This window comes from Littorina saxatilis, linkage group LG10, assembly GCF_037325665.1.
Source record: "Littorina saxatilis isolate snail1 linkage group LG10, US_GU_Lsax_2.0, whole genome shotgun sequence".
Taxonomy (NCBI): domain Eukaryota; kingdom Metazoa; phylum Mollusca; class Gastropoda; order Littorinimorpha; family Littorinidae; genus Littorina; species Littorina saxatilis.
In genome coordinates this window covers 34,896,432-34,919,998 of record NC_090254.1, presented here as the reverse complement: position 1 = coordinate 34,919,998, position 23,567 = coordinate 34,896,432, and the positions used below count along the sequence as shown (strand labels likewise).

At 45.0% G+C, this 23,567-nt stretch overlaps 1 protein-coding gene across 1 annotated transcript in view; it reads left to right on the top strand.

Annotated features, from left to right (window-relative positions):
• LOC138977850 (arginine-glutamic acid dipeptide repeats protein-like) overlaps positions 1-17,189 on the top strand; it is a 195,617-nt gene extending 178,428 nt beyond the window's left edge. The window contains exons 18-23 of the mRNA XM_070350457.1: positions 283-385; positions 1,166-1,314; positions 1,987-2,205; positions 4,519-4,887; positions 8,066-8,241; positions 15,784-17,189. Coding sequence (XP_070206558.1) covers positions 283-385; positions 1,166-1,314; positions 1,987-2,205; positions 4,519-4,887; positions 8,066-8,241; positions 15,784-15,873 — 1,106 coding nt within the window. The 3' untranslated portion in view covers positions 15,874-17,189. The remainder of the gene's footprint in view (positions 1-282; positions 386-1,165; positions 1,315-1,986; positions 2,206-4,518; positions 4,888-8,065; positions 8,242-15,783) is intronic.
• Positions 17,190-23,567: the final 6,378 nt, after the last annotated feature.

Genomic DNA, 23,567 nt, shown 5'->3' with positions numbered 1-23,567 from the left:
ACTTCCATGGCAAGCTGAAGGAGGGTTGTTTCAAAACAATACTGAGTGATTTGAAGAAGATAATAATGGCAGACTAGTTTCCAGCAAAGTAGGTTTATATGCAAGTTTGCTGTAGATGCCGCTCTTGTTAAAACATTGTTAGTGGGACACGCTTGATAGTGATAACTTGGGGTTGTGTTTCCAGCCAAGGAGGTTTATATATATATATATATTTTAGTTTGCTGTCAATGCCACTGTTGTTAAAACATTGTTAGTGTGACACGCTTGGGGTTGTGTTTCCAGCTCAAGATCCACAGAGAGCGTACATGGGGATAGGGCCACCCCATGTGGATCCTCTGGCCAGCTATAGACACCTGGCTATGTACCCACCTGGCTCTAGAGAGAGGTACGTGTACGTGTACAACTTTACAATGTAGCTTTTGTGTGAAAGTGCCTGTGTGCAGCCCTTTTCTCTCTATTTCTCTCTGTCTCTGTCTGTATGTGTGTCTCTGTTTGTCTCTCTGTCTCTCTCTGTCTCTGTCTCTGTCTGTATGTGTGTCTCTGTTTGTCTCTCTGTCTCTGTCTTTCTCACTCTGTCTCTCCCTCTCTATATATCTATGTGTGTGTGTGTCTCTCTCTCTCTCTCTCTCTCTCTCTCTCTCTCTCTCTCTCTCTCTCTCTCTCTCTCTCTCTCTCTCTCTCTCTTAGCTATCTTTGTATGCAGCACTCTGGTTCAGACTTTTTGACACACATGTGACCTGTGTTCCCACAAGAAAAAATGTCACCCTCAATTATGCATGCACAACCTCCTATGCCTTAGCCCCCCTCCCCTCCCCACCCCACCCCACCCCACCCTCATATTCAGCAGAAAGGTTCACACAAACAGTGCACTGTATTCAGGCTATGTAGACTTACTCCACTCTCTTTGCAGATTTCCCTCTTTTTTTTCTCTCTCTGTCTTTGGCACTCTCACTATCCGTATCTGTCTCTTGCTCACTCACTCTCTCTTTCTCTCTCATTCTCTCTCTCTCTCTCTCTCTCTCTCTCTCTCTCTCTCTCTCTCTCTCTCTCTCTCTCTCTCTCTCTCTCTCTCTCTCTCTCTCTCTCTCTCTCTCTCTCTCCACCGTCCCCTCTCTATCTCTCCGAGACATGCCCCACTAATGCCTCCCCTCTGTTGTGACATCAGGTTGGAACTTGAACTGGAGCGAGACAAACGGGAGCGAGACGCCAGAGAACGAGAGCTGCGGGAACGGGAACTCCGAGAGATGGAGCTGCGGGAAAAGATGAAGGCCGACATGGACTTGAAGCCGCCAGGTATGCCGGCTTCTAAAGCAGGTACTGTATCTCTGTCTTTCTCTCTGTGCGTCCGTCTGTGCGTCTACCCATCCGGGCTTCGCTCTGGGAAGTGGTTTTACGTGTTGCCGGCTACTTTGCGTCTGCCACGTATGGCTGCAGAGGCAAGAAGACAGGAACCACTTTGTGCAGTGGTTGGAGTGTTCTGCCGCATTTGCGCTTGAATGTGTTGTTATGACTGATGGTGTGCTTTAGTTACTTCTGAGACTCCCCCGAAAGCGGCGTATGACTGCCTGAATGGCGGGGTAAAAACGGTCAAACACGTAAAAACCCACTCGTGCAAAAACATGGGAGTTGCAGCCCATGAACAAAGAAGTTACTTCTAAGACAAAATGCTGTCATAGAATAGTTACATTGCATGCATGACAAAGAAATTTGGAGCAGCATTTTCACAAGCTGTCATCTTTCAGCTGTGAAGTGTAAAACAAATGGTTTGACCTGCAGTGAACGTTGTTCTGCATTGGACTGAAAATCATGACAGATTTATCTTGGTTTCTCTGGGAGAAGACATTGGATTCTGGAAGTGCTAACTTAGCTATGCATTCATTGATTCTTCACAGTTAGGAGAATTTCTTAGCGAAAAAAAAGCCCAGAGATTCTGAGAATTGTGACTGGAGATCCCTCTCTCAGGACTAGTGTTCTCCTTGTTGGCAGGTCTGGATCGACTCCTTCCACCAGGCGCCAACCCTCTGGATCCCCATTGGCTGGAGCTTCAGCGCCGCTTTGCATATCCTCCAGGGGCGGGGCTTCAAGTGTTAGCCCAGGGGGCGCCAGGAGGTCCTGGGGGCAGTCATCTACCGGGCGTCTACCCACCTGTGTCACTCGCAGGCGAATTGGCTGCACGGGAGAGGGAGAAACAACTTGAAAGACTAGGTAAGTGTTGGGCAGTTCTGGGTGACATTACGAGGGGGAAGGAGAGAATTGGGGGGGGGGGGGGGGGGGGGGGATTGGATAGGTTGGTTGGGTGTTGGTGGGGGTTTTGACTTGTTCATGGGCAGGATAGGATGGAGAAATGTTGTTTTGTGTTGTTGGATGAATGAGATTTGCGTGTGTTTGCATAATGGAGAGTAGTTGTTCATCTCATTTTTAAAGCAGCTATACGGGTAAGGTAGTTTACTGCTTCATAGCTTTGAAGGCAGTTAGTGTTTGGATGGTTGAGGGTGTAGAGAGATAGGGGAGAGAGGATTATGTTCTGCTGCAGTTAGATAAAATGTTGGTAGAGATTCTTGGTTATTTCATTTCAAGTCGATGTTTTTGAAGTACATGTAGATCACTATCCTGGTTTGGAGTTTGCATTCAAATGATTTTTTGTTCTTTGAATTTTTTTTAACTTTTACCAGTGTGGGATTTCAGATTGTCTGCTTGAGTTGTGTTGTACGGTTTCTGTATATTAATACATGTATGGTGTTGATTTGCTGTATTGTAGTCATTAGGACAAATCATATCTTGTCACAAAAATGCCAAAGAAAATGTGATGGAAGAATGCCATATTTAACAACCCTGCCCCACGCCTACTTTATCTGAATGTGTGATTTCGTCTTTTTTTTCATTTTCGTCCTTTTTTCCCCCTTGATTGTTGATGTATCACTTTTAGTGAGAATTCTGCAAAATGTCTGCCATAGAACTATCCCTTGGCTGAGTCGGCATAAACAGATCAGCTCTGAAGGATCCGATGATGTGTTTTGACGTCCGTTGTGACCTCAAAACAGATCATAGCGGGGTGAGAGGACTTCTTCGCTGATCTGTTTCTGTTCAGTGGGCGATATCTGCCGCATTTGTCGTCTTTTCAGAAAAAAGAAAAACACTTGAAACTAGGGAAACGAGTCTTTATATGCCACTGGTTTTGCATAAAACATCGGTATGCATAAAACACAGGTATGCATAAAACACAGGTATGCATAAAACATAGGTATGCATAAAACACAGGTATGCATTAAACACAGGTATGCATAAAACATCGGTATGCATAATACATAGGTATGCATAAAACACAGGTATGCATTAAACACAGGTATGCATAAAACATCGGTATGCATAAAACATAGGTATGCATAAAACACAGGTATGCATAAAACATTAGTATTTTTTCTGACCAAACAAGCAAACTGATGTTCAGTGAACATAACAAGCTTCAATTTACTCAACATAGTAGACTTCTAATGCTTAGCTCGCTAGAAAAGACCGTGGAAGAGAAAATAAATGCATACATTTAACAAATAGTTGTCAAAAATAAAAGGAATTAATATAAAAAGCAGCTAAGCTTTCAGGTGCTCATGTTTCTTTGTAGCGATCTTGCCATCATAGATGTGTGTCACTAAATTCTGGAGACCAGGAGAGAAGGGTAGACTCTCACTTTAACCTTGTGAAAATCATATTAAAGAAGAAAATCGAGTGAACAAAAAGGAAGGAAAAGACCAAAACTAAAAGCTGTGCATATTTTATGTTTGCGTAATTGTTTTTCATTGCAAAACATCTCAGATTTCAGTCAGCTGATTTACAGAAAACTGGTGGCATATTGACGAATGGACTCTTTCTGGTTGAATAATTAATGATTTCTGTTGTTCTGAAAAGACTGACATTGCAGATCAAGCCTGGTTTAAAGAAAAAAATGTTAACTTTTCTGGGCACGGCATTTCAGTTTATGCTTTTGGTTTCTTCCGTCCCATTTTCTTTGCATGTAACTACATAACAGCTTTCTTTTCAATAATGTACTCATTTATGTAAATGTGCTGTGCCTGTGTTGTTGAAAGATTAAGATTCAAACCTGTATGTTACTTGGGGTTTGTTCTGTCATCTTTTTTTTTTTAAAGTGTACGAATATGGGAATATATATTTGCCATACCAAGAATTTTTCTCCACCAAGTAACTGCACCATGGGAATTGAGAAATGGAGAGTAATTGTTGACTGGTTTTCTGAACTAGAAAACTTGCAACACAGCACAGTGCATTTACATGATGTGTCATTATGAATGTAAAGTTCCTAGCAGTAGCAGAACAGTTTGTCAGCTTACACACAAACCTAACAATCACACACACACACACACACACACACACACACACACACACACACACACACACACACACACACACACACACACACACACACTTAGAACCCAAGCAACCGTTATAGCCAACGTGTCTCAAACACGTGACACCAATACTGAGCGCGACCTTGGTTCCCGAAAGGTCACCATGGGCCACATCCTGTGGACCTGTCCTACGCAAGCGCGGTGGAAAGAATGTCGGCGGAACGTCAACACGCCGAGCGTCTGGGATTGGTCCCCCCTAGCAACCCTGAGGCCCTAGCTCGACTCCAGATGGCGGGACTAGCGGGAAATCCAGCGGCACTGGCGGCAGCCATGCACGCTCACACCCATGCCCACACCCACTCCCACACCCACCTACACCTACATCAGCAGCAGCAGCAGCAGCAGCAGGACAACTTAGCTGCTGCAGCGGCAGCGTTGGCAGCAGGTGGGGGCGGGGGCGGAGGGGGGTTACCGGGTTCCCTCCACCCCATGCATCACCACCTGTACCCCCACCTGGCTCACTCAGGTAAGATAATGACCACCCACCCCTTCTCTCCGTTGAAGGGGGAGAGGACCTCACAAAGATGTCTTCATCATTCTTAGGCTCATCCCAGCTTGGATACTGAAGTTTAATTCTGTTCTGACTAATGGACAGTCCCCATCAGGGTTTCAAGGCAAAATCCCCTTGAGAAGATACATTCTGCTTTTGGAAACTGCAAATAAAAAGAAAAGACAAAGAAGAAACAAATTCTGAAAGGCTGAGATCACCTGGGTGTTTTTTTCTCCAGAATTAAAGTGAACCTGGTTCTCAAATCTGCGTTTACCAAAATGAATGTTAAAACAAACTTTGTACCTCTTTCGTGTGAATAAAGAACAGCATTACTTCAGTTGTATCACAAGTTGGGATGAAACCTGTAAATTAAGGTAAGGCGTTTTTGTTTGTGTGTTTTTGTGTTGATTGGCCAATGGGATTGGTATGGCAGACATTATTGTCGTAGGGTTTTGGTTTTTGTGTTTGTGTACCTGTGAAATTTTCTGCTTTGCAAAAATAGAATTGAAAGGTGGCTTCCAATGCGTTAACTTCGGTCGTGTTTACACCATGACGGTGTGGCATAAAGTGAAACTGACAAAATCACCAAAACACATGATTGATTTTAGGAAGATTGAAAAGTCGAAAATATTTCAGGCAGTTTTACTTTTTGTCAAGCAGAAGGTTTCTCTAGCTGTCTTCTGTGTAAACCCCCCCACCCACCCACACCCAAACGCTCCCTCTGTTCAGGCAACTGAAGGCATCACATTTTCTTTGGCGCGACGGCTTTCTCTTGTTGACCTGCTCTGCATTCTCTGCACCATTTTGTACTCTACAGATGCCCAACAACTGGAGCAGATGTCGACGCAATTTATTTACCAGTATTATGCGCAGCGAGGTTTGAGTAGTGACCAGCTGGTTTACATGCAGCGGGTCACCAATGAACTGTACTTGCGCACAAAAAGTGACCGAGGGGTGGTAGACCCCGCGCAGTTGATATATCATTTCTCTCGTAAGTTGGCATCTGTCTTTATGCTGTGTTACCTGTATCTCTTCTGTCGCCCTCTCTCTGGGTCTCTCGCCTTCATTGTTGATATATCATTTCGCTCGTAAGTTGGCACCTGTCTTTATGCTGTGTTACCTGTATCTCTTCTGTCTCCCTCTCTCTCTGGGTCTCTCTCCTTCATTGTTGAGTCCTCCGCTTTCATTCTTTTTCACCCCATTTTCCACCAGGATAGTTACAAATTAGTCTCTGATGTCCCGTTAACTCTCTGACATTTTTCAATGGGATTAAAAAAGAATTCAATATTAGTTTCATTAAGAAATCTGTATGCTGTATATATTTCTTTATATACTCAATAACAAAAATCTACTTAAAGTTAACTGAATATTTAGACCAATCAGAAAGGCTGAATTTATTATTTGCATAGCGTTAAATATGTAAGCTTTGAGGGGGAAAATTTTTACCCCAACAATCCTCTTTTAACCAAATATAACATCCTTATCAAATTCCAGTCACAGTCATCGTTTCAGGTCTTTACTGGAGTCGTGGGAGAAAATTAAAAATTAAACTCCACTGGAGCTGAATATGTCTAGCAAAATGTTGATAGAAATTGATTAATTGGCAAAAAGGGGTACCTGTGTTCCACAGTTTTACTAGGTCTCTAACAAGGCATGATTCTGCAAATAAGGTCAGCCCTTGTTTTACAGTACTAATCTCCGATCAACACTTATCAGTTGTGACAGATCTTTTATAAAAGTCTGGAGATAAATATATATATATCCATAATTACTTCCGCTTTGTAGCCTTTCCAACATCTTCACAGGTACTCAAAGCTTCCACTCTTGTGATTTCTTTGTAGGAACATGATACACCATTTTAATAATAGTGATGATGATAATTATGAAGATGATGATGATAATGAAAATAATGATGATAACAATACTGATAATAATAAAATATTCTTATATAGAGCTATTGATGGCCAAGTAGCCGTCTCAGGGTGCTTTACAAAGATCACAAAAACAACATAAGATATTTAAGATTCAAGATATTTCACAGAAGAATAGTTGAGAGTGGAGCTTCTTTAACCGTGTTCGAAAACTTTCCAGTTGAGTTTTGACAAAGTAGCAAAGATAGAGGAACAATGTCCTGTGATGGGATCGGTGAATGAAAACAGGGTATACTTCACCAAGATTAATCATCTTCTCACGCAGTCACCATTGCAGAGTCAAAGAGCAGGGTGTGTCTGTGTGTTTACTGATAGAGGTCTGTTACGTATGACTGTATCTGTCTCCTGAAAATGTTTGCCATACCAGTCTCATTTTCTGAACGTGTTCTTGAAGCTAGGCTCAGTTTTGATGGAACATGACTGAGATGCTAGGCTCAAGTTTGATAGAATAGATTTTCTTGTGTGGGATCACTGACTCGCATGAGGAAAGAGAGATAATACAGTTGAACCCCCTTTTTAGACCCACCCCCCCCCCCCTTGCCAATTTAAGACTTTCCCCCCTTTTAAGACCTTGATGTTTCAGACTCTCTGTTCATAACGTCTGTAAATTTACCTCCATTTTAAGACAACCGCCTGGTTAAACCTGATTTTCTCACATTTTTTTAGGTCTTAAAAGGTGTGTTCCACTGTAGTTCCACAGACATACAGCTAGCTGTGTGAGGCCTTTCTCTCCTACAGAAAAATCATGGCCCAAAGAAAACATACTTGTTCATGTAATTCCGTGTCTTGACCAAGTTTCACAGTAGAATTTGCTTTAGAATGGAGAGGATTTAAATAAACAGAAGGTGCTGAAACAGATGTTTCACGGCAAGAATAATTTCAGAATGGAGCGTATTTAGTTAAAATAAAGGGTGTTAAAAGACAGGTTTTACAGTAGAATTAATTTAAGAATGGAAGATAAAGATGAAAGACTTCTTATGTAAAAATTTGACTTTAGAACTAATTTCAGAATGGAGGGCATTTAATTAAAATAGAAGTCCTTAAAACAGGTTTCACGGTGGGCCTAATTTCAGTACAGCCTTGGCTACATTTTATAATCAACTAAAAGCAATCCATATGTTTGGATTAAAAAGAGAGATTGTTTATGGCTTGATAAGACTTATGTCAATAAGCCTTTAAGACGTATGTCAATAAGCCTTACTTAATGGTTTCTGTAATATCAGGTGCTGATCCCATGGCAGGTCTGCCATCAGGTAGCGGCACCCCGGTCTCCCTGCAGTCGCTGCACCCTGGCTCCCAGCCCCAGCTGATGCCCTCTGCTGCCTCCAGGGAGCAAGCAGAGCTGCTGCAGCGAGAACTCTACAACCGCGCTTACATGGACCCCGCTCTCGCTCACCAGGTAGGGTTTCGTCAAGTAAGACAGACACACACATGTGCGCACACACACAAATACACACAAACGCACACACAAATACATACACACACATGTACACACACACAAACACATACACACACACACACACACACACACAAACACACACAATGTGGGTAAAGACAAGTGTGCACCAAGAAGGGAACTGAAGGGACAAAGACAGCTTGTGTAGGCTGGGAGGGAGGAAGGGCAGACACAGCAGGCATGGGAATTGTCCGCCGAAAGGCAAATTTCCACCGAATTTTTTTTTGTGGTTCTGCCGAAAAAGCCAAATTGTCCGCCGAAAAATATAATGGGGGAGGCAAAAATGGTTCTAAAAACTTCATTAAATTACATATTCTTACTCCGAGTCACATATTTAGCATTGACGCAGTCGAGATGCTAGGTAGACTGAAAAAACGCTATCCCGTCTATAGTATAAGGGAAGCAACCCAAGCAAAAAAGTAGCAAGCTTGCTACCCTGGGTTGCCTCCCGTAGCGTGCATCACGCCACAGCTCTCGTACCCAATACGAGACACCCTCATTCGACATCTTTCAGCCAGAGAGACAGGTCGTGCTTGATTTCGCTCCTAGGCTGTTGTTTGCTGTCTGCTTGACACCCACCAGCCTCGGCTCCCCGTCTGCTCATAGCTGTTTCTAGCGGTGAGATTGTTCCATTTTGTTGTTGTTTGCTTTGCCATTCTGCTGAGAATTTTCTCGTCCGCGGACTTGTGAATTTTGCTCGGTAGTTTGTTGCTGTGGCCGCCATTTTGGTCGCCATTTTTCGCTTACACGTGGTGTATTTTGCTGGTTAGTTTGGGTCCGTGCTCGGACTTTTAGCGTCGACCAGTAGCACTTTTACCTGCTTGTAGCTTGTACTTTGTGCTAGTTTATTCTGCTGAAGTTTTAACGTCCTAGAGACTTGTGTATTTTCAGTAGTTTGTTTTCTCGCGTGACAGCATGTCTGATAGTGAGAAAAAGCGAGCAGCTAAGGCCGAGAGTAAGGGCATAGGCCCTGGCAAACCTAAGCCCTCGGCTTCTACTTCTTCGGCTAGGAACCCCACGGTTCACGTTTCTGACCCGAAGACTAACTTCGTTTTTTCGGTGCCCATTTCGGCGCCGGAGGAAACTTCGTCTGGCTCGCGGGCGGCGGGCATTACCGCTACCACGTCTGTGGCTAGCCTTTTGTCCTCTTTGCTTCCAGAAATTGAGATGGCGTGGACGGACCTTGTTTCCAGCTCTGCCTCCCTCCCGGGGGTGTGCGACCCTCGGTCGTTGGCTTCCTGTGTTCCTGTTGTTTCCGGATCACCTGTCCAGCCTGCTGGCTTCGGCGTTGGTGCTGGAGGCGGTGAACAGGGAGGCGTTTCTCTTCTCGGCCGGCGCTCGGTGGCTACCGCTTGTGGGAGTGCACCTGAGCAGGTCCCTTTTGGGATACGGTCGTCACAAGGTATGTGCTCGCAGCAGCCGTCCGCGGCAGCTGCACTTCCGGCTCCGGCCGGAAGTAGTGGTTCACTGGACAGCGGACAGACCATGGTCCCTGCCGGTTTGAGCTACGAATTACGTAAGCAGCCGTCCGCGGCAGCTTCCCTTCCGGCTCCGGCCGGAAGTAGTGGTTCACTGGACAGCGGACAGACCATGGTCCCTGCCGGTTTGAGCTACGAATTACGTAAGCAGCCGTCCGCGGCAGCTTCCCTTCCGGCTCCGGCCGGAAGTAGTGGTTCACTGGACAGCGGACAGACCATGGTCCCTGCCGGTTTGAGCTACGAGTTACGTAAGCAGCCGTCCGCGGCAGCTTCCCTTCCGGCTCCGGCCGGAAGTAGTGGTTCACTGGACAGCGGACAGACCATGGTCCCTGCCGGTTTGAGCTACGAATTACGTAAGCAGCCGTCCGCGGCAGCTTCGCTTCCGGCTCCGGCCGGAAGTGTTGGTTCACTGGTTCGCGGACAGCCCATGGTCCCTTCCGGTTCGAGCCTTGCCCTGCTACAGCAGCCGTTTCCGGCAGCTGCTCTTCCTGCCTGGGCAGGAAATGTAGGTCAAACGGGTCGTGCACAGTCATCTGTCACTTCCGGTTCCGGCCTAGGGCTTCCGGGTTGTGGCTTGCAGACTCCTCAGCACCAGCTATGGCATAGTTCTGCTGTTGCGTCTGCACTCCCTGCTCCTCCCGGCTTTTCCGGTTCGGTTCCCGCTGCTTCTGTTGTGTCGCCGGTGAATTTCGAATACGGTGGTTCTCCTGGGCACACAGGCTTTTTGCCTCTGTTGGGACAGCAGCAGCCACCCACTTCGGTGGTGGCCGCTAGCTCCTCTCTTCAGCTGCCTTCGGTCGTTGGTGACTCTCATCTTCCTCTTAGTCAGGGGTGAGAGTTTCATCGATGGCCAACAGGATGGGCGTTCGGCTTACGGCCTTCCCTCGCAGCGTCATTTGTCGGGTTCTTTTGGCTATGAGCCGTCCCCTTCAGGTGGCGTTTCGGTCTTCGGGTCCGTGTACGAGGAGCAGCTGCCTTCGGCGGCTCTGGCCAGCTTCCGAATTTACGTCAGCAGTCGTTCGCGGCAGCCGCTTCCAGCTCCGGCCGGAAGTAGAGGTTCACTTGCTAGTGCACAGACTACTGTCACGTCTGGTTCGAGCCTTGTCCTATGACAGCGGTCGCCCGCGACAGCTGTTCTTCCGGTTCCGACCGGAAGTGTAGGGTCACTGGCTAGTGCACAGGCTACTGTCACGTCTGGTTTGAGCCTTGCCTTACGTCGGCAGTCGTACGCGACAGCGGCACTTCCGGTTCACGGAAGTAGTGCCTCGTTGGAACGTGGACAAATAATGATCCCATCCGGCTTGAGCTGCGCTATACGTAAGCAGTCGTCCGCGACAGCTTCTCTTCCGGCTCCGGCTGGAAATGTTAGTTCATCGGTGTGTGGGCAGCCCATGGCCCTTTCCGGTTTGAGCTTTGCCCTTTGCACGGCAGCCATTTCCGGCAGCTTCGCTTCCGGCCTTGGCAGGAGGGTAGGTCAAGCGGGTAGTGCACAGGTTACTGTCACTTCCGGTTCTGGCCTACGGCCTACCTTTGGGTTCCGAGCTTCAGCTCGTAGGTGGCTCAGCACCAGCTCTGGCATAGCGCTGCTGTTGCTGCCGCACTTCCGGCTCCTCCCGGATTTTCCGGTTCAGTTCCCGCTGCTTCCGTTTGGTCGCCGGTGAATTTCGAACAAGGCTTGCCCTATGGGCATACAGGCTTCTTGCCTCTGTTGGGACAGCAGCATCCACACACTCAGGTGGTGGCCGCTAGCTCCTCTCTCCCACTTTCCTTGGTTTTTGGTCCCTCTCATCCTCCTCTCAGTTAGGGAATGAGCACAATCGATTGCCAACAGGAAGGACTTCGGTTGGCAAAGAGGAAGCAGCTACTTCTGGTTTGAAGAATCGCCCTTAGTAGCTTTTCGCCTTTTTGCCTTTTCGCCGAGCCCCCCTCTTCGACAGGGGGTGGCCTCCGGCGTCGGTTTCGTTGCTGGTTCCTCAGGGTTCTGCTTCGGAGCTGGCATCGGAATACCTTGCCGCTCCTGCGCAGGCTTCCTCCTTCGTGCCCTTAGCGGACCAGAGGAAGTTGCCTTGGCCAAGGTCGTCTCGTCGCCGCCTGTTGGCCTTTCCCCGTCCGCGTGCACCGTTTCCGGTCACGCCGGAACTTCTTCGCTTCTTACGAAGCCGTTGAGGAAGGATTCGGTTCTGCCGTTCTATGGGCAGAATCTCCTATTCTCTGAGGAAGGGGGCTGACAACTTTTGGAACTCAGTTCCATTTCCGAGGCTCTCCTGCGGGCGCTTCCTTGCGCTCTGGCAGATTCCTTGGCGCCCTTTCCCCTTAGTAAAGGGCAGGACGCGGAGGAAGTGTCTCACTCCTCTCCACACTTACAAGGGTGAACGAGGCACAGATGAGGCTGTCCTCTCTGCACTATTCCCATGCGGTCTCGTGCGGAAGGGACTTGTTTCTTGCCCACTCCCGGTTTTCTGAGGAGTCGACAAGGAACATTCTCAGTTCGTCATCCTTGGTGGACGGTCTCTCTCCGGCAGCCTGGCCTCTCATGCCAGAAGCAGGGGATTGAGACCAACAGAGAACAGCGGTTCCCTTCTTTTGAGCTTCAATTTGAAAGCAGCAAAAGCAGGCCGCTCCTAAGCAGGCTATACCTAAGCGGACTCAGCCTAAGCGGCCTACGTCCTCAGCTCAGGTGAGATTGTTTCTTTCACAGCCGTCATAGGCACGCTGGGTTTTTGAAACAACAGCCGGCCTTAGGGCTTCGGGGTGTTAGCCTCGGCGGGAGCAACAGCCATTTCATCCGTTGGAGGTGGTGGTTGTTGCTTTCCTTGTGCTTGTGGCTTCGGGCTTCGACATTCTTTCTCTTTCCCAGCGTGTGGGTGCTGAGAGGTCGATTTCCGTTTAAAAGGGGGTTTCTGCCTTTGGGCTTCCCCGTTTTCTCTTGCCACGAGCTTCTGGACTCGGTCCAGGTTTGTCTTTCGCCGAGTCTGACTTTGTCTTTCTCTAGCGATCAGACGCGTTCTGGTGTTTCGTCCAAACTTAAGGTTCACTTGAGTTGGCCTCGGAAGTAACATTCAGATTTTCCTGAGGGTGCATTGTCTGGGCATTGCATGTTTGAGAAGTCATTCTTGGCTTGTCACTTTTTCTCAGGTTTTTTGGCTACTCCTCCCCTTTTTGGGCAGAGGTCTAGCTAATGTTCCAGTTTTCTCGGTGCCGGCCTCTAGGCCAGCATCTTTTTCGGCGGCCGAAACTTTTGGTTTCTTACTGTGCCTGTGTACTTTAAGTACTTTGGTGCAATGGCCGGCCTACGGGCAGCAAGGCTCTCGGCCTTAGCCTGTGTTATAGTCTCCTGCCTGTCGTGTTGCGACTTTGGCAATTGGTTCCTGTGACTGCGGATTTCGTCTCTTCCTCTTCTCCATCATGCTTGCATGATGTGAGTTGGGACGATTTCTGCTGGGGTGGGCTTCCGGCCTGGTCACCCCTTTTTCACTTGCAACTTTGACTATTACTGAGAACTCTGGTCTCGGGAGGCTGACGGCTGGTTCGCTCTGCGAGTCCGCATTTGCGGTGCTTATGCACTACCTTAGGTCGCTTCGTCCCCTTTTTTACCCCTCTCTCTGCTTTCGCAGGGATGGGCAGGGGACGACCGGTGACCGTCTCCCTTGAGTTTTGCTCATTGAGTTGGACCCTGGTACTTGATACTCAGGCGTCTCTCTCTTTCCGGTTTGGAGTTTGGTCACTCTTCCGGAGCTGACTGTTCTCTCAACGGCCTTTTGGGCCTCACTCCATCCCAAAGTTTTCTTACTTTGGCATGGTTGCCTTATGGTCTCCGTGAGGGTCGGTCCTTTTCAGGGCTTAGCCGGCAACCTTACGCACGGATCTTTTCCAGGCCATTAGCATTTCCTTCCATTTAAGGGGGGGGGGGGGCAGCTTGTCCTTCCCTCTACTTGGTCGGGTTTATCCAAGACTGGGGTCCTTTTCCGGACTGTTTTACGGTTCAGAAGATTGGAAGAAGTGCTGGGCACAGCTTACTGGCTCTCTGAGGTCGTCTTTCGCATTTCTTGCCTGAGAGACATCTCGGCTGTCAATCAGGGTGGTTCTCGGTCCGTTTCTGTCCTTTGGCAGTGGGCCAGTTCCTGGCAAGGGTTTAGAGTGAGTCAGTGGTTGCTTTCTCACGGGATCCTTTCCTGACTTTTGGCAGTGGGCCAGTTTCTTGGCAAGGGATTTTCTTGCCCTCCGCCTTGTCATAGCTTATGCTATCTTTCCCTCGGCTCGGCCCGAGCCCATTTCCAGGGCCTGGGCCTCCTCCTTGGCCTTTTTTGCCTATGGGGTTTGGATGATGTCCTGCGCACAGCTTCTGGCGCTAGGATTTTGTCTTATCAGGTTCTGCAGACATTGCTGCCCTCTGTCAGGATGGGTCTCGGCCTATTCCTTCCTTGGCGGCAGCTGGCTTTTGTCTCTCCAGAACTTTAGAGTGAGTTTGAACTTTTTGATCTTACCCACCACCTTGTTGGAGTTATCTGCTAAATATGTGACTCGGAGTAAGAATATGTAATTTAATCGAAAATTTTTAATTAAATTTTCATTTGATTAATATACTTACCCGAGTCACATAGGTAATTCCCTCCCACCTTCCCCGCTTTTAGTTTCTTTGTATTCTAGAAGTCGAATGAGGGTGTCTCGTATTGGGTACGAGAGCTGTGGCGTGATGCACGCTACGGGAGGCAACCCAGGGTAGCAAGCTTGCTACTTTTTTGCTTGGGTTGCTTCCCTTATACTATAGACGGGATAGCGTTTTTTCAGTCTACCTAGCATCTCGACTGCGTCAATGCTAAATATGTGACTCGGGTAAGTATATTAATCAAATGAAAATTTAATTAAAAATTTTCGATTTAATGGCAAACTTGGAGCTTAGATGACACCAAATTGCACCATTTGGGTTATTTGGAGAAACAAATTCCGGGGGGGGGCTAGGCGCTTCGCGCCGTCGACTTTGCCATTACTTACAAAATTTCAGCCTTTTTTTACTTTTTTCAATTCCCATACAGAGCATAGAACAAGTCGCGTAAGGCGAAATTACTACATTTAGTCAAGCTGTCGAACTCACGGAATGAAACTGAACGCACTGTATTTTTTTCACCAAGACAGTACAGCTTCGTCAATCCCCGCGAGAAGGAAATCGCTCACCTCCCACGTGCAAAACGCAGTGATATGCACACGCCAGAATAGCGCGGTAGCGTATTGTGCTAAGCAGGAAAGCGCGCTTTTCTGTATTCGTGTTAACTTTCTGAGCTTGTTTTGAATACAACCTATCATATCTATATGTTTTTGGAATCAGGAAACGAGAAAGAATAAGATGAAATCATTTTTGGATCGATTTCTTAAATTTTAATCGTAAGACTAATTAATCTATTTTCGTTAATTGTGATCACATTTTAAGAGTAAACATGACATATGTATATATTTTTAGATTCAGAATGTGATGAAGAATACGATGCAATCAATTTTAAATCTGTTTGCGAAAAATCGATTTTAATGACAACTTTAATGAGCAAACTCATTAATTAATTTGTAAGCCTCCAAGCTGAAATGCAATACCAAAGTCTGGGCGTCGTCGAAAATTACTTGACCAAAATTTCAACCAATTTGGTTTAAAAATGAGAGCGTGACAGTGCCGCCTCAACTTTCACGAAAAGCCGGATATGACGTCATCAAAGACATTTATCAAAAAAATGAAAAAACCGTCTGGGGATATCATACCCAGGAACTCCCATGTAAAATTTCATGAAGATCGGTCTCGTAGTTTTCTCTAAATCGCTCTACACACACACATACACCACATAACCCTCGTCTCGATTCCCCCCCTCTACGTTAAAACATTTAGTCAAAACTTGACTAAATGTAAAAACAACGAATATACATGTACACTGCTTTGTTTTTGGGTTGTTGCTAGGCATGAACTAGTACCAAACACCTGGAATGAACTGGGCATTTTGCTAAAACACTCACTTTGTGTTTCCAGCTGTCAGCGCAAGCACACCACGAAGCAATTCAGCGACAGTTAGCACTAGAGAGGGAACGGTACGGCCCGGCCAGTCACCTACCACACTGAACCACGCACCCTGCACCAAGCGTCCTGCATCAAGCGTCCTGCATCACGCAACAAGACAACTAGCGGCCTCTGGATGACAGTTCACTCCTACTGGACATCATTGCTCTTCATACACCCAGCTGTGAAGAGTGACCAGTCCACTCTGCTGTGACTAGAATAGAGAGTGTTGGAGTAAATACTATGGAACTGCAGACTCCAGAAAAAAGGGTTAGCCCAGTAAATACTATGGAACTGCAGACTCCAGAAAAAAGGGTTAGCCCAGTAAATACTATGGAACTGCAGACTCCAGAAAAAAGGGTTAGCCCAGTAAATACTATGGAACTGCAGACTCCAGAAAAAAGGATGGTGAAGTAAATACTATGGAACTGCAGACTCCAGAAAAAAGGATGGTGAAGTAAATACTATGGAACTGCACACTCCAGAAAAGAGGATGGTGAAGTAAATACTATGGAACTGCAGACTCCAGAAAAAAGGATGGTGAAGTAAATACTATGGAACTGCAGACTCCAGAAAAAAGGATGGTGAAGTAAATACTATGGAACTGCACACTCCAGAAAAGAGGATGGTGAAGTAAATATTATGGAACTGCAGATTCCAGAAAAAAGGATGGTGAAGTAAATACTAAGGAACTGCGAACTCCAAGGTTTTGCTGGCTAAGCTCTGTCTTCTTCAAACAACAGAACAGATTGTAGAGTTCTGTGCTATGAATAAGTATTTGTAATCAGTTCCTGGTTCAAACCAGTTATTTGAACAGAGAGTTCAGATGTCCATTTGTGTTGTGGTTCTTTGGTCTGTTTCTCGGGCAGCTGTGGTCCTGGGTAGATAAGATACATACATGATTGAGAAAACAGCTGTACTAAGCTTTCGTGGATTGGTTGTAAACTGTATTCTGTGGTAGACGGCAGAAGCAGAATGTTCCAGTTCTGAACAGATGCAGTCAAATCAGTCCAGTGACTAACTTCGCAGTACTATGTGCAGTGTCAGGTTTCAGCATTTGTGGACAGCAGAAAAGCAGTGTCCCCAACTATCATAATTTCAAGGGAAGCAATCTGCTGGTCTTTTGTGTTTGTATCTTCAAGGGAAGCAACCGTGTTGTCATTGGATATGTGAAGGGAGGCAATCCTGACTTCCATCAGATAGAATCTAGTACTCACTGTTCTCCTTGTGGAGTCTGAAACATAACCACCCTCCCGTCCCTCCACCCCCCATACCCAACTCTACTCCCTACATCTTTTCCAGTGCCCTCTTGGGAAATGATTTGCTTTGAAGTTTTGTAAAGTGTGAATAAGTGTACAGTACCTTATACATACATGGAGGTTGCTGTTACATACATGGAGGTTGCTGTTTTGTATAACACACTGGACGAGGTGTATCCAGGGGGTTCATAACTGCTTTTCCGTGCAGGTAGAAACTGCCTCGCCGGAAATTTTCTCATCTAGGGCTGTGCAAGCTTACCTGTGTGCATTTGCTGCAAGGTTTTGCGTCGTCGTTGTTGTTGAGTAGCTGATGTGGGTCATGAGGTGTGTGTGTGTGTTGTGCAGGGAGATAGGTGCAGCTGCACTGATGCCATGTACTGGAAGAGTGCAGGTGTTCTTGAAAGGGTTGATTCATTGGTATGTTAGATTGCGTGAAGTATGGACTGATGTTGCAATAACTTCAGAGTGTTTGTAAAGTAAGCGTGCGAGTACGTGTATAGATATATGCGTGTGTGCGAGTGTTTTTTGTTGTTGTTGTTTTTATTCCTTCTCAATTATGGGAGGAAGGGAGAGGAGTTTGCATGTTGTGTTTGAAAAGAATCACACATACCAGTGTGTTAGGCAAAACAAAACAAACTGAGAACGCCAGCTCTTGCAAAGATCAGTTGTAGGAACTGAGTGAGAGACTGGTTATAACTGCACGTTTTGTATGAATGTGTCCAGTGTATGCAGTGCAAGTCAGAAATGTGAAATGTGTATATATCTATATCCCATGACCTCCCTTCTTTGTCTCTGTTACTTCAGTATGGGTATATATGTTGTATTTTTATAGCTCAATAAATACATCATGGACTCAAAAAAATATATGATAGTGCAGATTCCGATTTGGGCGAAGAACTACTTTGCTCCCGACCTTTGACCTCGCGCCGAACAATGTGACACATTTGTATGAAGTTCCAAAATCGTATTGCACGGCTCAGAAAACCATATCAGTTGCACGCAAAAATGAATCTCAGAACTGATCTGATGTATGAGATGCAATAAGCAAACGTTTCTTTCATTATGAAAGCAATGCAGGTGGGAAAAAACGAACATTCAACTTACAAGATAACCAGATGCTAGCGAACCAAAACAAAAACACGAGTACCCTCCCCTTGCTTCGTTAGCAGACGACTTTTGAGAATCTGTCAGACCGTCCTTACCTGGCACGGTTGGGCTTCGCTATCATCAGCTGTTTCACGTGTTTTGCGAGCAAGTCTACTCTTTTGCCTGGCTCTGCAGTAAGTCCACATTGGCGATGAAGGTATCTAAGAACTTAACATGTGTGTATTTTTCCGTAATCCAGTCATATTCTTTCAAAATGCAATCAAGCGGCGGTGACAGACTTGGGTCCTGTTTTCATCGCATCAATACCAGTTTAGGTTCATGCAAACACACTCGCAAAACAGTTTATCATGTAGATACATTTCAAATAGGGAGCAAATGGTTAAATCTACATATGTGTTCCCTAAAATTTGCTTCTCTGTCAATAAGACTAATTGTATAATAATGCGTTCGAAAAAAACAACGTGGAATCGATTCTGAATCGAGTCGAGTAAGCCAAATGGGGGCCAAACCGGTTTCCCCGTTCCGCCGACCTGAAACGCAAAAGAATTGTGCGCTTCAACTAAATGGATTTCTATACGACTTCATTACTTTCTTGCAACTTATGAACCTTTACTTAACGCTTTTAAACGGTCTGAAAGTAGTGTTACCGCGTACTTATAGATGCACTCATTCGTTTTATTTTTTCAGCGACGGTCACTTAGTTTAAGGTTGCAAAAAGGCCATGTCTCGCTGAAAACACTGTTTCACACTCCACAGATCGCAAAAGTGCCGCTAGTAGTCTACACTTTGTGTTTGATGGTAGAATGGGATATACAGATTACAACACTCGTGGTTTTTTATATGGCTTGTATTTCAGTCAAGACCCAGCGGGAATATCAATCGAGAGCCACTCGCCAAAGGCTCGTGTCTCCCGATGATATTCATCCGCTGGGTCTTGACTGAAATACAAGCCATATAAAAAACCACTCGTGTTGTAACCTATACGTACGTTCAGGGGAGTGCGAGAGAAAAACAATAAAGGGATCAAAGAAACGTGAGCGCAAGTGGTTGATCCATCTGTTATTTATCTTTCTTGGAATATAGTATTTAAACATACTGCCTCTGTTGGGACTCGGCAAGATTCAGTATGACTATAAATATATTCTTTATGCTTTGTACATACATTTCAAGCAAATTCTTTGAGAAAGAGATTGTGGTCATTTTTTCCATCTTTATTTGTTCTAAAAATTATGGGACTTGCATGGCATTTGTATCTACCCGGTAGTGTTTTTATTTTTTCTGCTCATTTTAATTTTTCATTCAGCTCATTTTGAAGGTTTAATGTGTTCACTCTGTTTCTAACTCAAAAAGAAAGGATCCATGTTGGTGTGTTTGTTTGCAGAATCAGTTCGTGTTCAGTTCAGTTCCGTCTCTTTTTTTAATCAGTCTCGGCTGTTAGCAAAGTACTAAGCATAATCTCTGTGGTTGGGAAGCCTTGTCTGCCTACTAAAACTTGTTCATTATACTTTGGTGCATTTTTTCTTTGAAACTTTCTGCTAGTATATTTTTCATTCATATGACTGAAATTAGGTGAAAGGGTGGTCAGTTGGGTGAGGTTTATTTTTTGCGTTTGAATATCTGTCCTTTTAGACTGTTAATAGCTCTCAGTTACAATTCAACCTTGGTACTCGTAGAGGATCCAACAGTAAACCTTTCAACTGAAATGTCTTCTGTTGCATTCTTCGAGAGAAAATAGTTCTCCATTTATCATTGGAATTAGAATTGAAGTTCTGCTGCATTGCACATTTCCTTTCCAGGACAATCGTGGTTCTAAAATGAAACTATGGTGGGACTCTTTCAATTTGTTGTTGGGTCTTGATAGTTTTTTTGCCAGAAGTTCTTTTTTTATTTGTATTTGTCATGTGTTTTTCACCCTTACAGACATGTGTCCCCACAGCTTTTATTTTTATTTTTTTTATTATTGAGAGGGAGAAAAGGGTGTAGGTAGGTGGAGATGGATCTTCAACGGCTCTGGTGGTCATGTTTTGTACAAAGAAAATTCTGCATTTTTTTCTTCTGAGCAATTTGATTGAGCAATGTTTGTGTTCATAATGTTCATGAAGCTTGTTCCATACTATGTTCATACACTGTGTGTCAAAGAAATGCAGTTCTTTTGTATATTGAGCTGGTTTGCCAAGCAAGCCAATGTATTTCTAACATATTCAAAATATTTACCGATATCTTCTCTCCCCTCCCCCAAAGTTGGTGTTGTACAGTATCCTTTGGAGAAAAAAAAATCATCCCCCTGAGTATTGTGACCAGTGTAAAACCCACACACCTTTTTTTGCCCCCACATTTTGTGCACTTTTTGTACAGTTTGTAAACTTAGATGTGTGAAAGTATTTAATCTGTGTATTGCACTTGCGAGGGTGTTATTGAGTTGCGCTACCAGTGGTAATTAAAAGTAAGATACACTGCTCACCCTGCCACTAATCCCCCCCCCCCCCCCCCCTCGATTCTCCGTCTTTTGTCCGTTTTTATGGCGTACCTTGTGTAGATCTTGGCTAGTGTGAATGAGCTGTGTGTGTGTGTGAGAGAGAGAGAGAGAGTATGAACAAAAGCAGGTGCATGCAATAAGAGAAGGATGAATAAAATTGTCAAAATGCAACACTCAAAACCTCGCTGCAGCTTTGCGTAACTTGAGACAGTTTGAGTGAGTGAAAAACAGAATATGGTCAGCTTGAAACCAAGTTCAGCTTTTTCTGCAGTTTATCATGTTCAGAGACGAGGAACAGATACTTGTTGCAATATATTTTGTGAATATGTTTGAGCAGGTTGGGTTTCTCTGCTCATCTTGTTAGAAGCAAATTGACACATTTTTTGTACGTAGCGTGTTCTTTCAAAACTACCCTTCGAAGTTGATACTTTTTAAGCATGGAGAAATTTTGGGGCAATTGTGATGATTCGGTTACCTTGGTGTTCAGTATCGGTGTTCCTCTGTTAGCAGATAATTGTTCTCTACAAGAGGTCTAAAAAGTATCAGTTCTACTGTTGTTTGTTTACACTATATATAAGCATTCTGAGAGGATTTGTATTGAGTGAGAAGTTTATGTTGGCGAAAATATGTGGCGTGAAAATGTGCACCTTCCATGTATGTGTCCACTTACACTTGAATGTGACATTAGTGCCAAGATAGGTAGCTCTTCAATAAAGTGTATCGATGCTTCAGACAGAACCAATTTGTGTCTTTTGGGAGAGAAAGGAAATGTTTGTGTGATTTGATTTCTGCTTGCAATAGACGAATTCTGTCGGGGTTGTAGGAGATTGACCATGTTTTGAAAACGGCAAACAAACCATGAAGGTACAAATCACTAGCGAGGGGTGTGCCGGTGTAACACGAGAAAATTACTCCCACGAGATTTTTACTCCGGAGTAAAAATGTCGCACAAAAATTGTACTCCCTTCACGAAAAACTTACTCCCCCATAACACGAGAAAATTACTCCCCACGACAGGTGTGTTCCGAGTCACATTTCGGTCGAAAATGTTACTCCCCTGACGAATAAATAACGAATAAATTACTTCACCCCAACACGAGCAATTTAACCTCCCATGCCAGCTGTACGAAATTTTTACTCCCTTGTCCCCTGTTAGTCTTGGTGGTGGAAGGAGGGTAGCGCGACATTCATGTGCGCGAGATCACTTATTGGCATTATCCCTTCGCCTGCATCCCATTTTTGCGTACGAGATTTTTACTGGAAGTAAAAAAAATGGGGAGTAAAAATTTCGTGGAGGGAGTAATTTTTTCGTGCCTTGGGGAGTTCTTTTCTCGTACGAAAAGTGTACTCGGAGTAAGAATTTCGTACGAAATATTTACTCCGGAGTAAATTTTTCGTGGAGTAAAAATTTCGTGTTACACCGGGAAACATGTGCGTGTCTCCACATCCATTCATTGTTTGTCTGCCGTTTTGCAAGAAAAGGTAACACTTCCACAACCCACACAAGTTCGACAGTTATTTCCGAAAATCGTCTATCAAATTTGTTTTCTCCACGGAACTGGTCCCAGGGAAGCTGGAGGTATCCCACGGACGCTATACTGTAATCAACTTGAGAAATGTTCATGCCGATAATACATGATAAAGAAGAATTCTTTGTGCACAAACTCAGGCTACAGTTGGGGATGGAAGTTCACCAAAATTTGGTAATGTACCAACTAAAATACGGTGGGTGACAACCAATTCTTCCATTTTTGATCTAGAGCCAATGTGCTGGGGTAGAATTTCCAAGACTTGGGCATGATACTTCAATCAATATGAGGCTTATATCGCGCGTATTCCGTGGGTACAGTTCTAAGTGCAGGGATTTATTTTTTTATTTTTATTTTATGCAATTTATATCGCGCACATATTCAAGGCGCAGGGATTTATTTATGCCGTGTGAGATGGAATTTTTTTACACAATACATCACGCATTCACATCGGCCAGCAGATCGCAGCCATTTCGGCGCATATCCTACTTTTCACGGCCTATTATTCCAAGTCACACGGGTATTTTGGTGGACATTTTTATCTATGCCTATACAATTTTGCCAGGAAAGACCCTTTTGTCAATCGTGGGATCTTTAACGTGCACACCCCGATGTAGTGTATACTTGCGCAATAAGACGACGTCAAGATGTTTTGACGTCATGCATCGTGACGTCATCCCCTTCTCTTGGGCTTTTCTCTCGTGCGCAGGGCGTGTGTGTGTTTGTATGTTTATGTGCACAAGTGTGTATGTGTGTGTATGTGTGTAAGAGACAGAAAGAGAGAACAAGAGATAGTGTAGCCTATATCTGAGCGTATGTGTGTGAGGGAGAGAGTGTTTGTGTGTGTATGTGCCTGTGTTTTGTGTGCATGAATGGGAAGTGTGTGTGTATAAGAGAGAGAGAGAGAAAAGAGCATTTGTTGTTTGTGTGTGGTGTGTGTGTGTGTGAGAGAGTGAGATTTGTCTTTCGCTGGGGTATGCAGTGCATTGGCGTTGCATTTCTACTTAATTTCAACTGTAAGAACAGTGGAACCTGTCGTGAAAGCACACGCCTGTTACAAGGATTATGGAAGTACTGTAGCTCATGGTCATCTTGTCAATAGACGATTTTTGAAATAACTCCAGTCGGGTTTGTATGGGTTGGGCAAGAGGGACCTTTTCTTGCAAAACCTCTGCCAACAATTTGAGGGGCCAATCACTGAGGGGCCAATCACTAGCGAGGTGCGTGTGTCAAATGGTTCAACGGGAGCACGTGTTTCTGACACTTCCGTTGCTAGCGATTGGCCCCTCCAATGTTTGGCAGAAGTTTTGCAAGAAAAGGTATCTCTCCCACAATTCTGACGGAGTTATTTTTCGAATTCGTCTATTGTAGACTATCATCAGACGG